Source organism: Haplochromis burtoni, unplaced genomic scaffold, assembly GCF_018398535.1.
Source record: "Haplochromis burtoni strain Fernald_Lab_line unplaced genomic scaffold, NCSU_Asbu1 Contig_22, whole genome shotgun sequence".
Lineage (NCBI taxonomy): Eukaryota > Metazoa > Chordata > Actinopteri > Cichliformes > Cichlidae > Haplochromis > Haplochromis burtoni.
This window is the reverse complement of record NW_024582383.1, coordinates 3,746,300-3,764,288: the sequence shown is the minus strand read 5'-3', so window position 1 is coordinate 3,764,288 and position 17,989 is coordinate 3,746,300. Positions and strand designations below refer to the sequence as shown.

At 39.3% G+C, this 17,989-nt stretch overlaps 2 protein-coding genes across 5 annotated transcripts in view; both read left to right on the top strand.

The window, feature by feature from the left end:
* LOC102289449 (leukemia inhibitory factor receptor) lies at positions 1 to 5,933 on the top strand (the record flags this gene model as incomplete). 2 transcript variants are annotated; one of them, XM_042218726.1, is given in 9 exon segments in its annotated part: positions 1 to 91; positions 498 to 677; positions 758 to 859; positions 939 to 1,097; positions 2,455 to 2,583; positions 2,685 to 2,778; positions 2,873 to 2,939; positions 3,118 to 3,499; positions 3,591 to 5,933. In XM_042218726.1, coding segments are annotated over 9 exon segments (1,242 nt in total), but the record flags the coding sequence as incomplete, so codon positions are not given.
* A 3,214-nt stretch (positions 5,934 to 9,147) lies between these two features.
* LOC102289956 (leukemia inhibitory factor receptor) overlaps positions 9,148 to 17,989 on the top strand; it is a 28,628-nt gene continuing 19,786 nt past the window's right edge. The window contains exons 1-17 of one of the 3 annotated variants that reach the window (XM_042218724.1): positions 9,151 to 9,464; positions 10,676 to 10,821; positions 10,913 to 11,063; positions 11,150 to 11,413; positions 11,724 to 11,850; positions 12,504 to 12,649; positions 12,731 to 12,876; positions 12,975 to 13,128; positions 13,219 to 13,280; positions 13,561 to 13,783; positions 14,190 to 14,369; positions 14,450 to 14,551; positions 14,631 to 14,789; positions 15,983 to 16,111; positions 16,213 to 16,306; positions 16,402 to 16,468; positions 16,806 to 17,827. In XM_042218724.1, the coding sequence (XP_042074658.1) occupies positions 9,401 to 9,464; positions 10,676 to 10,821; positions 10,913 to 11,063; positions 11,150 to 11,413; positions 11,724 to 11,850; positions 12,504 to 12,649; positions 12,731 to 12,876; positions 12,975 to 13,128; positions 13,219 to 13,280; positions 13,561 to 13,783; positions 14,190 to 14,369; positions 14,450 to 14,551; positions 14,631 to 14,789; positions 15,983 to 16,111; positions 16,213 to 16,306; positions 16,402 to 16,468; positions 16,806 to 17,273 (2,682 nt within the window). In that variant the 5' untranslated portion in view covers positions 9,151 to 9,400 and the 3' untranslated portion in view covers positions 17,274 to 17,827. Of the gene's footprint in view, positions 9,465 to 10,675; positions 10,822 to 10,912; positions 11,064 to 11,149; positions 11,414 to 11,723; positions 11,851 to 12,503; positions 12,650 to 12,730; positions 12,877 to 12,965; positions 13,129 to 13,218; positions 13,281 to 13,560; positions 13,784 to 14,189; positions 14,370 to 14,449; positions 14,552 to 14,630; positions 14,790 to 15,982; positions 16,112 to 16,212; positions 16,307 to 16,401; positions 16,469 to 16,805; positions 17,828 to 17,989 lie in introns of those variants that run through there. The other 2 variants (XM_042218722.1, XM_042218723.1) reach the window with 2 other exon arrangements.

Below are 17,989 nucleotides of genomic sequence, written 5' to 3'. Positions count from 1 at the left end.
CCCAGTGAGGAGTACATGGTCACTGTCACGGCTAGAAACATAAACGGCAGCTCATCACCATCGACCATCATCATCCCCCGCTGCAATCTAGGTATGAAGCTAACAGAGCACCACACATTACAGATAAGCTCACTTTGATTTCCATTTGGGGAAAAGGTTTGATTTTATCTAATCTGTGCAGAAGGCTGTAAGCAAAGGGTTTTCCAAACTAATGCAGAAATGGAATAGCAGTTTTCATGATCACATGATTGAGATTACATCTATTATAAGTATACAAATATGTAATTGTTGTGTTTATATGTCCAAGTCATGATGAGTATGTACATTTTTGCACATTTTATTGGCCTGCAAAGGGAAGCTAAATGCCTTAAAAGTGCATTAAACTGCTTTTAAAACCCATAAAAAATTCTCAAGGTTTTACTATATATACTGATTTAACCTCTTCCTTTTTTAAGTGGAGTATGTTGTAAAATCTAATTTTAAAGAGTATTTTTCAGATACATCCGAGGTGAAGACCTCCTGGATCAGTGGCAGCAATGGTAGCTTCTTCCTGTCCTGGCCTGATAGTCCTAACGCCAGCTGTGGCTACATAGTGGACTGGTGTCCAGTCTTCGGTAATTGCACCTTCGAGTGGATGAAAGTGTCTCCCAACAGAACTCATACCACAGTTTTTTCAAGTACGTCCTCATCTTTGCCTACAAAACTGTTGCAGATCATATTTGCATCTGTTTCAGCACAGCTCCTTTTGTTGTTCCAGAGAACTTTGAAGATGGTCGGAGATACCTGCTGTCCATATACGCCTGCACTGAGGGAGCTGCGGTGCTACTACAGAGAAGAGAGGGCTACATCAGAGAGACCAGTAAGACTGATTCAGTGATTTCTCACAAAATGCGATGGTTCAATCAGCAGTGTATTTTATGCATGTAACATCTTTCCAGAAATAGGAATCGAGCTGTTTAAACTCAAATACAAACAGGAAGACTCGGCTGTTGAGGTATCCTGGGAGCCCATACCTCTGGAAAAGCAGACTGCTTCCATCCAGGGATATATTCTCTACTACCAGGACAAGAGCGGGAATGTTTTCAACGTGAGCACAGGTACAGTATGAAGGCATACTCACTCAGGCCAGCTAAGATTTCTGTCTGGACATTAAGTATAGGATCAGCACTTATTTTTTTTGTGATCAACATTTTATTGATTTAAAACGGGGTTGGGGGAGGGGGGGTACAGACATATACAGCACAACTGTAAACTGCAGTAGCAAAGCAAACATTGGTCACAAGGCATAGGGACAGCAAAGAAAAAACACAAAAACACAGTCAAAAAGAGTTAGTGCCTGTTCCAGGAGATAACTTTGGATGAGAAGATTTTCCAAACTTCAACAGTCGTGGGTCGAGCTTTATTTAATTTTGCTGTGGTATGTTCAAAATTAATAACACGGATAAGACATCGTATCCAGAATGATTCCATACAAATGTCAGGACTGAACCATTGCTTTGTAATAGTCTTCTTTGCGGATGTGAATCCAGCGAACAACATTTTGCATTGTATTTGTTTTAAGGAGATTTCAGAGGTATCATTAAGGAGACAAAGACCAGGATTGGGAATATAAAAAACGTCCAGCACCTCAGATAACACAGAGTTCACAAAGACCCAAAAATTGGATACAACAGGACAGTCCCAAAACATGTGCAAAAACGTGCCTGGTGACGAATCATTGCAGATGTGACAGTGATAGGTAGCCTGTAGTTTCATCTGGAACCTCCTATAGGGTGTAATGTTTGTTCTGTGTATGGTTTTGAAATGAATCAATTGATGCGCCAGGTTCTTAGAAGTCAAAGGATCAGCACTTTTCCATAGGTGCTCTGTTAGCTGATTTTAATCCATCGTTAGTGTTTACCTCCTGGCATATGATGATTTTATTGGGTTAATTTGACCATGATCCCACTTTTTTCCATTATCTTGGACTTAGAAACTGTTAATAATGCCAGATCTAACAAATGGAAATAACAACCCCTTGTGGCACAAACGTAAAACAAACCATGCCTGTTTTATGGTTGTAATTGGATGAAATATTAAGGGCTATAACTCTTCAAATTGGTGGCAGAAAATATCAGATTCATTTGAAAGTCTTTTATACTAAAAAATGTCAAAAAATTACGTCTTCAACTGATTTGCTGTACATCAAGTTTTTTCTTGCATCTTTTGTAGTATTAAGGTGTTAACTGAAACATGTTGCTGACGTGTTCATTTACAAATTGATTGTCACTCAGACGATGACACACTTAATCACACTATTAAGTTTCTCTTCTGATAACAAAGTCCTGGTTTTGTTTCTCCACACACAAAGATTAGCTTGTGACTGAGATAAATGAAGTAAGTCTCCAGTGTTGCCCAATGATCGTAAACATGTATTTATGTTGTAATAATGGCGGTCACTCTGTGTTGATTTAGATGATCCTGAAGCCACCAGCCTCACTGCAAAGAACCTGAACATCAGTATGTACACCTTCACGGTGACAGCATCAACAGCATTTGGACTTTGTGGTAATTCATCCATCAATGTCACCTTGAATCCCCCGGGTAGGTTAATTATTTCCCCATATGGACTATTTTCTTTAGTAAGACTGTCAACATTTGTCATTTTCTTTGATTTACTCGATGCGGTTCATTGTTTTCACCAGCTGATCAACTGATAATGCTGATCTTGATATCCCTGGGAGCAGTTTTCCTTATTCTGTCTGTCAGCACAATTATCTGCTCCAGACAATGGGCATGGTAAGCAATGCACATTTATTTTCTGTGAAATTTGCCACTTTTGCTTCCAATAATTGTTTTTGTTTATATTTTGATGCATTCTTTGACCCAACAGCATCAAACACAAAGTCTATCCTCCAATCCCAAAGCCAGTGCTGACCGACCAGTGGCTGACATTACCAGTAAGTTGAGATGGCCAGTACTATATCATGTAGCATTGGCCAGCTAATGATGCATCTATATATCAGGATATTCTACTATTCAGTTATTTGTTGATTTCCTTGTATAGTCCATTGTCCTAATCTCTAAGCACCAAGATATCTTTCCTGTGAATGTGATGTCATTTTCTCTGTTTTTCAGGATGAACATACGAGTCATCATCTTCATTTTGATCAGAGTTACTACAGAGAGGTCTTGGATATTCCTAAGCTACATGATCAATTCAGACCACCACAGCCTGTTGTTGACCAGGACTACAAGCCTTTTACCTTCTCTCAGACTCCCAAAGGTTACTACAATAAGCCTCTGAAGAAATCCCAGCCATGTCTCACTTTACCCACTACAGGCCTCACATCTCAGCCAGGCTTGCCATCTTCTCCAATCAATGGCGTTTTTCCTAATCTGTCGTACAACCCATCATACAACCTGGTATTGCAAAGTGTGGACCATGAAGTCAAATCAGGGCCCGAGGTCCATGAGGGAATACCTTTAATCAGAAGCTTTAGTGGATACCAGTCTCAGAGTCCTGATGAGACCTTTACCACAACTGAGTTAGAGGAGTACCCAAACAGTCCCATATCCTGTGTGTCCACATACATTTTGCTACCACAGAAGACATCCAACTAGCTGCTGCATATGTGAACACATTTAAGCCTAATTCAGGCACTTTATGCATCGTTAACTACGGCATAGTTGGTTAGCTTCATCCACCTGGTCATCAGCAACTCAGCTAAAGTTAGGTGTGAGTTTAGTTTCATTCACACAAACAGGACATTTTCAGAAAATAGAAGATGTTTCCTTTCAAATGAGATCCTAGGAGTACATTTTGGCATTAAAGCTTTTCTGTTTAGATGCTCACACACTCACACCTGAATTATAATCCTAGTTGTTTGTTGTTAGCCAATTATGTTAGTGGACCAGAGCATTAGTGGTTTTCAAAGATTTTGTGCCCTGCAAATTTATTTTGTTTGTCACCACATCAGTGACACATACAGTATGAATGGCGGGTTTGAAAAACACTGCTCTAAGATGCTGCTGTTGAACCTTTGGGGTCTGTTCGTTTCGGACACTACTGTACAGTCATTCCTGTGGCTGGTTCACATCAAGCTCTCTTTAAGACATGAAAAGGACAGGTTTCTCTTGTTGGTGTCCAAGTGGCACCAAATGGGCATTATTTGAATTTACTCTGGAAACACTGCTCTCATGACGGGACATTGTATCCCTCAAGGTACTTAATTTTTAAGGGCTCTGTCCCACAATACTAGGGACATATCAGAGAGTACAACCACTGGTCGCTGTGGAAAAATGTGTGCTCCCTGACTGTCAGTTGACAAGAAATTGGTCACAAACGGGTATACAGCGCTGCACTGATAACTGCTTTGGTTACTAGCAGGTTGCCAGAAGTTTGAACTTGTCTAGAAATAACTTGTTAACGGCTCTCTGAACTGTAATGAAACTGTGAAAAAAGTGTGCCACAAACTGGAAATGGAGATTCTTCACCTTCTAAGTAAAGGCTTTGTCTTACTAATGTTATCATCACATTTAACGTTTTACTTTATAAGGGAACATTTTCTGTTTCTGTTGCACTTACTCAGAGAGTAAATGGTGAGTGTTTGCAGCCAGCTCAGCATCTTCCATGCAAATTATGAGAGACTGCAAAAACCTGCACTTGATTTAGGTTCAGTGACCTTTGTCAGTGAATACATAGTTTATCCTAGATGTTCCTAGGGCATTGCTAACCGATCTCTAAGAAATTCTAAAAGTTTCTTTAAATGTATCTAGACGTTCCACTGAGTCAGACATTTGAGAGAAGCCCCTCTAAAGCTTGAATTATTTTTCTGTGTTGAATCTCTCCAAACCTGACTGCAAAGTCTGTACAAGTTACAGCTGTTTGCATTTTTACTTTAATGACGTGTCTGAATCTCTGTGCCATCACCACAGAAACTCAACTCATCATATTGAAGCAAATAAATAATGAACAATGAAGAGAGGACTTCAGTACCAACCGATTGATTATGTGTGTCCTACCTTATTAAAAAATGTGAATATTTCATGTAGCTGCTGAGAGGTCTTTGCTGTTGATCTCTGTCTGTAAGAACCAAGAAATCACCTTTGAATCAATGCTGTAAACCAATAAAACAAGAAGCTTCAAACAAGAAGTGTTTTTTTAATGCTTTGATTGTGTCTGGTTTCCTTCAAAGTCTGTTCATATGGAGAGAAACAGTACAGCACCAGGAAGGCTGTGTGACCTGCTGTGTTGATGATTGCATTGTTACATCCCTCTGCAGCCGCTAATCTCCTCAATGTGTTCAGCTGGTGCTAATTGGCCACACCTAGTCAGGTGTGGATAAAAGCATACCTGAGGCAAGCTTCCAGGGAGCTCGCTTGTCTTTGCCTTGGTGGCACCAGCCATTTTAGCCAACCTGGTATTCCATTTTAAGAAAAAAAAAAAACCTCTTCTGACAAACACTATGGTATTTGTCTCCTTTTTTATGTTGCGGCTTTTGAGCTGGGTCGTAACATGCATGTGTATCAAACACTATATAAGGATATAATTAAGCATATTTCTGAGGTACCTCTACTCTTAGTGCATGTCCTGATTCTTTCCACTTTTATTTTCACTTATTTTATCACCAATAGCTAAAGGCACAAATTGCTTTAATTACAGCAGAGTAGTTAAGGCACCCAACGCTTGTTAGCTGTTGTCAGGGGGTATATAAAAAGGCTAACAAAGAAAAACAATCTCTATAAAATTAGTTGCCCTTCATGTGCCTTCTGGAAATGTTGGAATGTGTCATTTACCGGTACCGTATACAATTACATTTACCACTTATTGGGTGATGTACCACATGTCATGGTCCCTGTGTCTGCCCGGCCGGCCCCATGACGATACATTTGTTATGGTTGTTTTATTTTAGCCCATTCAGTTGAGGCCACTAAAGGGAAACTGTCATCTGAAATTTAAATTGTTTTGGGGTTTCTATTCATGACCATTAGAGATAAATATCATTAAATGACTTTCAGTCCACAAACTTCTTATTAATCATTCTTACAACTGAGCCAGATATATTGTTAATGAACATACTAAATATTCATTTTTTGAGCCCCTACTATTCCTCAAGATCATAAAAGGCTGGCATGCCCATTAAGTGTCCTCTGGCCACACTTCATTGTTGTTGTTCAACACCTTTTAGAAAATCCTGGAAACACACCAATAAAAAAGTTGTAAGCAAAATACCCCTTTAAAGGCACTTTTAGTGTTAACAGAAAACAAAGTTTAAAACCATCCCAAAGTAACTGAAGTCTACAGCTAAGTCAAGCTGTCACACCACTTTGATGTTGCAGCAAATAAATGTCAGCTAAAAATAAATGTTTAAAGTTAAAGATCAGCAACACATATCTGAAAACATCTGTGTACAGCCATACATCCTATTCTGCTTATCGAAGTCATAGGGGGGCATGAGCCTATCCTAGTTGCTATAGGGCGGGAGGCGGCACACACACTGGACAGGTTGCCAGTCTGTCAAAGGGCTAAGACAGAAAGAGAGACAACCATAAACACTCACATTCACACCTGCGGGTCATTTAGAATAACCACTAAACCCGACCTGATCCACCCTTTGAACTGTAGAAGGAAGCTGGCGTACGCGAGAGTACCCACTGTGATCCATCAGTGCTAGCCACATGCCACTATGCCCCCATGTGTGTGCAGGTAAACAGCTGCTCCCTGGCCATGAAACTTCAGCTAAAACTGACAGGAAAAAAAAGCAACTTCAATGGTCTGAAATGCTGAAATCTGAGGAGGCTCGTACTGTGTGTGTTTCTGTGGTGTATTTCCAGTACTGTTTGTATATGCACAATATTTTAACATATCTGAATAATATCAGCACAAAATTGCTCCCGACCTGATCCACCCTTAAGCTCTTTGTTGGACCGGGTAGGCTGTCATTCCACCGTTTACTGGATGGGCTGATGAGTCAGTGAGACTCACTTCTGACAGATGATATTAATACTGAGGTTAGTTGTTGAGAATATCCTGAACTTTTCTGTCAGAAAGAACTGCTGTTTTTATCTGTTAGCTGCTGTTAGCCAACAACAGAGAAATAATCTATGGATCTTTGTTACACTCTTGTGAATAAACTCTCATGCAATGTAAGTATGTAATCAAACCAAAAAAAAAGTTAATACACTGTTAAGGCAGTGATTTTGAAGGACAAAAGTGATGGCCTACAAGAGCTGCTCAGGCATAGAAACCCACACCGTGAAGTTTCCGCTCAGTTTTATTGAAATGTAGCATGAACATTCTGTGTAGTTTTCTTAAAGATAAACAGGTTAGCTTGCATTAATGTGGTGAGCTCACAGTAAAGCTCTGTGTTGGACTGGTGCACAGTGGCTGTGGTACTCATGGTCAGATTTAGGTTACGTCAAGTGTAGAAGAGAATTTGCTTAATTCTAACTTAATTATTAACTTCTCAATATGTTCCCTTTGCTGAGCCACTACAGAGATCATAGCACCTGCACCTGCTGAATCCTACTGTAATCCCTGACTGTTCTCATTTGACTGTTTTGGTATGCAGGCAAAGTCACCCTCTACCATGTAGGCAACAGAAAGGAGGTATTTTTTAAATGATTTGTTTCCTTGTGTCCTACATACCAGATTTGAATTAGAATTTAGATTAGAAGATTTTTTTATTCTAGATATGTTAAAATATCATTTTACTGTTACATTACTATATAAGGTTCAGTTGTACACAAATGGTTAGTAGAATTGTCCTTTAAGGAGCTACTTTTTACTTTGAGTACATTTCAGAGTAGGCACTTTTTCACTTTTACTTAAGTAAAGAAGTTTCTTCAATAATTCAGTTTTTACTGGAGTGTTTTTAACACAGTTTATTTCTACTTAAGTAAGGAAAGTCTGTACTTTTGCCACCTCTGCATATTACCTACCATAAAATTTTGACAAATGGGATTAAAATTGTTTTTAATATGAGTTTGGAGGTCAGGGATTTAGTGTCGCTAATTTCTGTGCAATTTAATGTAAAAGAGACAAAGTGCATGTACATACATGTTAATGAGATTTATTTTTCCCTAGAACTGTAGTGTTAATGCTGGTCTTCATGGCCTCAGCTTCCTTTGCTGACGGTCTTCCGTTTTTATGCAGATAAATTATTCTTTGTTTCACTTATTGGAGTAAACTAATGGAAATCTCATAGTTGTACATGTTGAGCTTCAACAGGAATAACAGGAATTTTCTTTGATAGGCACCTACTTATTTATGGATACATGAAATGTTTTGGCTGCAGGGTTAGCAAGGGTGCAGACATTTAATTATCTAATCATAAAAATGTGCATACATAATTTTGACTGTATGCAAACAATAGAGCTACCATTTTGGACTCCACATTTTAAAGCATCAGCAGTAACTTTTTGTCTGCCATGTTGTTGTTGTTGTTGTTGTTGTTGTTGTTGTTGTTGTTGTTGTTGTTGTTGTTGTTGTTATTATTATTATTATTATTATTATTATTATTATTAAGTGGTTTTTGGTGCTTATTTACTTTGTGCAAGAACTCAGAGAAGTATTTGGATTTGATGCTGGAGTGCCGAGTTATTAACTTCATAAAAAGCAGTGTGCCCTAAAAGTGATGTCACAACTGCAGCACCAGTATAAAGGGTCAAGTGAGCTTAACCATTAGTTCTTCAGACTTTTTCATGGTCTTCTAGCATTTTCCTTTGGACATTGTCTGCTTTTGCTCTCACTTTCAGTCCAGTCATCGTACCTGGCTGTTTTCAGAGAAATGTTTTACCACTTAACACTGAACTATGAATCATTCATGCATTAAAAAAAACACTTAACTAGAAGGATGAACCAGTGTAGTGTCTACACAGAGAACTTAGCAAAGAATCAATTTTAAATTAAAGCTTTACAATAACTGGTCTGAAAATCAGAGCCGGCAGGTCCTGTCATTATGCCAAGTTTGGAATCATCATGTTTTTCAGAATCTAAGGCTCGATTCTCCCTGACCGATGTTTTTCTGGAGCATCAGAGCATGTCTGAGCTCGCTGCTGTGAGTCACATTTACGAGAACATAATGCTCCATTTCCTGTGGTGGGGTCCACATGGATTTCACAATCAAATGGATTTCCATATTGTATATGTGAAGGGAGGGAGGCTACAGGGAGTAACCTGACACCAACACTGTGACTCTTCCCTGTTCGAGTCTTTGTTCTCGGATTCTTCAAATAAAACCCAAACATCCCCGTGAACATGCTTTTGTTTCTATGAAAGAAGCCTCAGGAATCTGCTTTTCAACCACTCTGACGAGCTGATGTTTATCACCGCAACTACCCGGCTGAATTCTTGAAGGTTTTTTCTATCTAAATAAACAAACAGCTCTAAACGAGGATTATCAGGATTATTATTATCATGATCACGTGGTTGTTATTGCTCTCACTCTTCAGAGAAAGCACACAAGATGGACAAGAAGACGGTGAGTATGTCATCCTCTAACCTCTGTGACAATCTGTAGGTACAGAAAGTATCTGATATTTTTAGTAAAGAAGTCTCCATTTTCAGCAAAGGCTGTAGTTGTGTATACAGGATATTTTTTATGTGCAGATTCTTACTGGTCATAAAACAAACAAATACAGTGCGTGTCAGCAAGATAAAGTTACAGCATGCGAGGGTGGAGGTGTGGTCATAGGTGGCCCAAGAACTCATTTTTGTGGATGTGAAAGAATATGTGCATAATTTCTTTTTAAACATTTTGTGTGTGTATAAATAGTTTTTTTCTTAATTCCTATTCTGAATCAGATTGATAATTCAAATTTGTTTCACATAAATGTTCAAAGTTTGCAATTTTTCAGAACCAAGGTCATTGTAACTGGCAGACTGGTGCAGACAAGTCTGCAAGCTATCTTCTTTACCTTCACTAATTTGTGTGGATTTCTTGTTCCTGTCTGTCAGTTTTTGAGCATTTTAAATGCAAATGTCTGACAAATAATATCACTTCCTGTGTGGTTAATTCTCTTGACAGAACCCCAAAAACTCTGTTTCAGCTTTGTAGAGAAAAATATTATTGTATTATTAAGAAATATATAGCAGACATCCATGTGTGGACACATATGTTCAATGACTTGATGAAGTGGTTTGAAAAAAGACTTTACAAACCAGCAGCGCATCATCTTTGCCCTTAAATCACACATCAGTTAGCTGTACAACATCACATGACTGCACAGTGGCTTTTCTTTTTCATCTTGCTTTTTTTTAAAAACATAATCGGTACAGAAAATCACCTGTTATTCCCCGAAACTAAAGTGTTCCCTTGCTATTCCTCATCAGTCAAGTCTAAAAATAGAGCAGGGCTTTCAAATGTCTGCTTAGTAAGTTGTTTTTATATTTACTCTCAGCTCCTCCCAAAAAATGATACAGGCAACACGATTTAACCACTGATTTTGGACTCTGCATTTTTAAGCCTCAGTGTTTTAGTGTCCTAGTCACCCCATCTGGCAGACATAATGGACGTGCCTATAATACTATACTTGTTCATGACACTGTTTGTGTCTGCTAGATACCAGAGGCCATTAACAAAATATCAGTATGAGTCTGTGTGCTCACTGACAGCCTAACTGTCTTTTTTATCTCAAGAATTGCTCAGTGTTCCACTTTAACCATAAAATGTCCTGTGGTCACTTCCTTTAGGTGTTTTGCGTTGTGGACCTCAGAATGTGACTCTTGACTACGACAGTTTCCTGTTAAAGTGGGAAGATGACCCTTCTTGCTCTGTGATACGAGATGGGCTCGTGTACGAGCTGCAGCTTCTCATTGCAGACAAACCTGAACACAATGTAAGAGATTATTATGGGTAACTATAATCCTCACTTCTGTAGCCTCCAAACAAAAAGCTGTTCCTCTAATGTGTTTATGATAATGTTGTAGGGTGAAGTTGTTGTGGCACCTGCACAGATAGGATCTACTCATTCCTGGAAATGGACTTCCCATTTACCATCGCAGTGTGCTCGCCATTCAGTCCGGCTCAGGTCCCAATACAACAACCAATCAAGCCCATGGATGCAGAAGACGCTACCTGGTTAATATTAAGTTCAAATCATTTGATCTTTTTTGATTCTTAAACACTTTACAGTCTCGTTTATTCTTATCACTGTGCTTCTTCAGACCAGGATGAAATACTGGTTCTCCCAAGAGACCAAATATTGGAGGTGGGCAGCACAGCCACATTCTGCTGCATGGTGCCAGATGGGGAAAGTATTAAAACAATGTTTCTACTCAACTATAAAGGCACTAATGTAACGACTACAAAGATCAGTGAACATGTGCACTCCCTGACTGTTCACCTGGACCAACAATCAGAAAATTGGAGGGATGTAATATGTGAAACAACCAAAGGAGACATCAGCGGAGCCAGTTTTCATGCTGGATGTAAGTATGACACAAAGTACTGAGAAAAAGGAATTACTGTACACACAACACAGGCCAGGGAGCTTTTGATAGCATTTTGTCTTAATGAACAAAACCATCACTTAAAAACTGTATTTTGTACTTACTCTTTTTTTTGTCTATTGTTAACATTTGTTTGATGATTTGAAACATTTAAATTTGGCACAATGAGGCCAAATACTTTTTCACTGCACTGTAGCATTTGAGGGCGGTTTGTGGTTTTGTCAAATGTACCTTGTAATTAAATGCTGGTTCTTCTTTTTTGTTTTCTTGATATTTCCCTTAAATTTAGACCCCCCTAGTGACAGTAGTCTTCAGTGTGAAACCCAGGATCTGGAATCCATCGATTGTTTTTGGAATATAACAAGGAAAATAGAGGATGTTGAAGAAGTGAGAAGAAAATACCTGCTCCAGGAAAGGTAAAAGGAAATGCACAACACCTCTGTTGTAACAATGAGCTCCAGTATGGGACTAAAGAAAGGCTAGTCAGAATAAGTAAATAAAATGTAATCTGACTACTGATTTCAGAAAAATATTATACAGTCACTCCCTGCTTTACATATAAATGTCTTTGTTGTACTAGATTTCATTTCATTTTATCTTTCTGAATAATTGATGAAGCAACCTCTGTTGGAGTAGTGAGGTAGATGGGAATATGTGAATGGCCGCAGTTGGGACCACTGAAAATCTCTTATGTTTATAGTATGTTTGTTATATACAGTCCAAAATGCACAAACATCGGTTAGTTTGTCTTTTTCTTTTTCTCTCACTATGAAAGATAATGGGCTAAATGGATACCACACTCAGGCACAGTAGTATCGAGTACTGCATCATACTTTGTGTTTACTTTGTGGTAAACAGAGAAGCCAACAGAAGCCTTTGTGGTAAAGACTTAAGCTACTTATGCTTTTGCACTACAGCATTGGGAAAATGCTCACAAAATCTGCCGGTGGAGGCTGGTGAGAGAAAGGGCCTTTATTTGCTTCCATAAAACATTAGCAGTCCTGCTGGGTTCTTCGATTTTTTTTTTGTTGTTGTTAATATTTAAGCAGTGTATATTTTTACATTTTAGCCCATGCAACATTGGACCAATGCATCAATTGGGTAAATGCTCGCAAAAAGTGGAGCTGGATGCTGCTGAGAGGAACTGGACCTTAACAGTCACTAATCCTCTGGGAAAGCTCGAGCTCCATGACAGGGTGGACCTGACCAAAAGAGGTAAAACTTTGGAAAAAACGAGGGGAAAAAGGCTATTCTTAATCTTTAAGATCAGCTGATTGTTGTGATCTCTTGTTTTAGTGCACATGGTTGCTCCAGACAAAGTGGCAGCTTCAACTGTGAACCCCAGAAACATCAGTCTGAAATGGAGCTGGACTGTGCAGAAGTACAGTAATCTCAACATCACATGCCAAGTAGATGTCAGTGATGGAAACTCTAATACCATAGTGAGTAGATTAAAAAGGAAGCTAAGGTATTGGCTTTTCAAAGTAAAAGTCTTCACTGAAGTCAGCTAACATAATTCTTGTCCTTGTAGGTTTACCAGACTGAAAGCATTGGAGTTGGCCTCACAGCTGCAGTCATCAAGGACTTGATACCACACTGGGACTATGACGTGAGGGTCCGATGTGGAACATCACAGCATTTCTGGAAATGGGGTGACTGGAGCAATAGTGTCAAAATCTGCACGAAGGGTGATGGTAAGTTGTTTTTGTTTTTTGTTTTTTAAGAGAAAAGACTTGAAAAAGTTTGTGAATGTAACAGATGTCGTTTGTCTGGTTGCACCACAGTTCCAGATGCTCTTGACGTGTGGATGAAGGTGAAGGCAGACCAGACTGTAATCTCCTGGAAGGTGAGTCCAAGTTGGCTTTTACAAGGCTTTTATGAGGCCTCTTGGTAAGGTCTAAATCTGGAAACTGACTTTTGTAGACAGCCTCAAGTGGTCTTTAGAAAAACTAGAGCTTTTGGTACGTGCATGTTGGATTCATTTTTTTCCTCACAACATGATGCAATAAAAAATATCTTCATTAAATCTATTTGAAAAAATATCAGTGCAACATCTTATACAGTTAGAAAGTGATGTTTCAGAGGACACTGTTACCATTTCAGGTCTTGATGTTACGTCTCCACAGGTGCCACTGACAAATCAGAGCCATGGAGAAATCTTTGACTACAAAGTGTCCTGGGCAAAGACCAAAGACAAAAATCAGTCAAACCAAACCAACGTGTCCAGAAGCAATCACAGTCTTACACTCACGCTGGACCCCAGTGAGGAGTACATGGTCACTGTCACGGCTAGAAACATAAACGGCAGCTCATCACCATCGACCATCATCATCCCCCGCTGCAATCTAGGTATGAAGCTAACAGAGCACCACACATTACAGATAAGCTCACTTTGATTTCCATTTGGGGAAAAGGTTTGATTTTATCTAATCTGTGCAGAAGGCTGTAAGCAAAGGGTTTTCCAAACTAATGCAGAAATGGAATAGCAGTTTTCATGATCACATGATTGAGATTACATCTATTATAAGTATACAAATATGTAATTGTTGTGTTTATATGTCCAAGTCATGATGAGTATGTACATTTTTGCACATTTTATTGGCCTGCAAAGGGAAGCTAAATGCCTTAAAAGTGCATTAAACTGCTTTTAAAACCCATAAAAAATTCTCAAGGTTTTACTATATATACTGATTTAACCTCTTCCTTTTTTAAGTGGAGTATGTTGTAAAATCTAATTTTAAAGAGTATTTTTCAGATACATCCGAGGTGAAGACCTCCTGGATCAGTGGCAGCAATGGTAGCTTCTTCCTGTCCTGGCCTGATAGTCCTAACGCCAGCTGTGGCTACATAGTGGACTGGTGTCCAGTCTTCGGTAATTGCACCTTCGAGTGGATGAAAGTGTCTCCCAACAGAACTCATACCACAGTTTTTTCAAGTACGTCCTCATCTTTGCCTACAAAACTGTTGCAGATCATATTTGCATCTGTTTCAGCACAGCTCCTTTTGTTGTTCCAGAGAACTTTGAAGATGGTCGGAGATACCTGCTGTCCATATACGCCTGCACTGAGGGAGCTGCGGTGCTACTACAGAGAAGAGAGGGCTACATCAGAGAGACCAGTAAGACTGATTCAGTGATTTCTCACAAAATGCGATGGTTCAATCAGCAGTGTATTTTATGCATGTAACATCTTTCCAGAAATAGGAATCGAGCTGTTTAAACTCAAATACAAACAGGAAGACTCGGCTGTTGAGGTATCCTGGGAGCCCATACCTCTGGAAAAGCAGACTGCTTCCATCCAGGGATATATTCTCTACTACCAGGACAAGAGCGGGAACGTTTTCAACGTGAGCACAGGTACAGTATGAAGGCATACTCACTCAGGCCAGCTAAGATTTCAGTCTGGACATTAAGTATAGGATCAGCTTCCTGTTTACGTCCTGCCATACGATGAGCTTTCTCTCCACCTACGAGGATCCTCAGCATGAACATTCTTCCCAGCATCTGTTTAACTGTCAGCGGTGCCTCAAAATGTGTTTGAGTTTGGGAAATGAAAGCGTATTTGGATGGAACATAGACTTATATAATGCCCCCTTGTGGTGCAAGTTTAAAAGAAACCAAGTCCCCCTTTTTTGTGGTGTCAGTCTGTCGATTTAAGCAAAGTATGACTGCAATTGGATAAATTAACTAAGCATTATAACAGTTTAACTTGGTTGCAGAAAAGATCAGATTGGGGGGGAAGTGTCTGACACAAAAACGTTTTAATAATTATGTTCTTAGCCAAATCCTTTTGTTCTTTATTGCACACTTAACTGCAATATTTTGCTGAGTTTGTTTATAAATGTATCGCTGGCACTAGTAGGACAGCACACTTAAAGCCTTTACACACTGGACGCGCAAAGGTTGTGCAAATATTTTGTGTGTTAGAAATATTTTTCAGGTTTACCTATTGTTAATACAGTTGTTCACACCAACAATGTAATTTTGCTCAATGAACTTATGGCTTTTCTTTTTTTGAACCATGAAACATTTTTCTGATTCTATGGATGCAAAGACACAGATCTGACCAATTAGACCACTGGATTTAGTGCGCTGTAGCTCAAAACAAATATCACACTGTGATCCTTAAGTATGTTCAAATGCGGCTGTGATACAACCTCCTGGTTTAAACCAGAATCTTTTCTTCTTTTTCTGGTTCAAAGTTTTAGGACCAGCTATCATCACTTCATGTTTTGATTGAAGTGTGATTTTTTTTTTTTAAGGACATATTTTTCAGAAAAACACAAAGCTTTCTGTGTGTATGTACACAATACAAATTCACATCTGAAATATTTAGAATTTTGTGCCGTTTTCTTGCAAAGCACTTGTTGTGTAATGACCTTTAATCACACTATTAAGTTTCACTACTGATAACAAAGTCCTGGTTTTGTTTCTCCACACACAAAGATTAGCTTGTGACTGAGATAAATGAAGTAAGTCTCCAGTGTTGCCCAATGATCGTAAACATGTATTTATGTTGTAATAATGGCGGTCACTCTGTGTTGATTTAGATGATCCTGAAGCCACCAGCCTCACTGCAAAGAACCTGAACATCAGTATGTACACCTTCACGGTGACAGCATCAACAGCATTTGGACTTTGTGGTAATTCATCCATCAATGTCACCTTGAATCCCCCGGGTAGGTTAATTATTTCCCCATATGGACTATTTTCTTTAGTAAGACTGTCAACATTTGTCATTTTCTTTGATTTACTCGATGCGGTTCATTGTTTTCACCAGCTGATCAACTGATAATGCTGATCTTGATATCCCTGGGAGCAGTTTTTCTTATTCTGTCTGTCAGCACAATTATCTGCTATAGACACTGGGCATGGTAAGCAATGCATATACATTTTCTGTGAAATATTGTCCACTTTTGCTTCCAATCATTGTCCGGCATTTATTTTAATGCATTCTTTCTCCCAACAGCATCAAGCACAAAGTCTGTCCTCCAATCCCAAAACCAGTGCTGACTGAAAAGTGGCTGGCATCACCGGTAAGTTGTTTTTTTTTTGGTTCCTAAATCTAACCAATTAGTTTCTGTTGCCAAACTTAAGTTCAACTTAACTCTCAGATATATTTCAGATGTAGAGTTGGGCACATTAACAGGGCATTCAAATGTTTGCACACTGACTCACTTTTTGCTGATTCACTTTTAGAGCCATTTGAAGTGTTTTGGACATTATAGCATTAGCTAGCTAATGCTAAATCTGTCCACTACACATTTGTACTATTCTGTTATTTATTGGTTTCCTTGTATAGTGCATCATCATAATCGATATGGATCCAGATATCTTTCCTGTGAATGTGAGGTCATTTTCTCTATTTTTCAGGATGAACATACAGTTCGTCATCTTCCCTTTGATCAGAGTTACTACAGTGAGGTCTTGGATGTTCCTGAACTACATGATAAATTCAGACCACCACAGCCTGTTGTTGGCCAGGACTACATGCCTTTTACCTTCTCTCAGACTCCCAAAGGTTACTACAATAAGCCTCTGAAGAAACTCCAGCTACCCCTTACTTTACCCACTACAGGCCTCACATCTCAGCCAGGCTTGCCATCTTTTCCAATTAATGATGTGTTTCCTAACCCTTCATATAACCTGATAGTACAGGGTGAGGACCAGGAGTCACAATCACATCCTGAGATCCAGGAGGGGATGCCTATAATTGATAGTGAATGCCAGCCACAGAGTCCTGAAGAGACCTTTACCACAACTGAGTTAGAGGAGGAACCAGACAGTCCCATTTCCTGTGCGTCCACATACATTTTGTTACCACAGAAAACTTCCAAATAGCGGCTGCATGTGTGAACACATTTAAGCCTTGCACACGTACTTGAAGAGACCTTAACTACTGCATGGAACACAAGCTGCCCTCATCCACACAGTGACCTGCTAGATGTTCAAAGGAGCTCTACTGTTTTCATGTTTAGCTTCAATTAAAAGCATGCAATACATTTTAGTTCAGTTCTGTACATTGGTGGTGTTGTGGTGCTAGTTAGCACTGTCACCTTGTTGCAGGAAGGTTGTGCATTCAAATCACCTGTCAACCATTTCTCATGAGAGGAAAATATGTGATTCCTTACTGGTTACAGCTGTGTCACTTTGGCCAGCGGTCAGTTGTGGATTTAAAGAGACGACAGCAGGCTCGAATAAAACGTAACACCAACACACTAACCAACACCTACAACTGCAGCTCGCTTCCTTTTATACTTGCTTCACGTGAGACCGCCCAGATCTGGGGTAAGAAACAAATGAAGAAAATACACATCCACATTCAATTCAATTTTATTTATATAGCACCAAATCACAACAAAAGTTGAATCCAGTCTGGAAGTTGGTTCCACAGAAGAGGGGCCTGCAAACTGAAGGCTCTCCCTCCCATTCTACTTTTAAATACTCTAGGAACAACAAATAGGCCTGCAGTGCGAGAGCGAAGTGCTCTAATAGGGTGATATGGTACTACAAGGTAATTAACTCATTCACTGCCATTGACGTCTATAGCCGTCAAT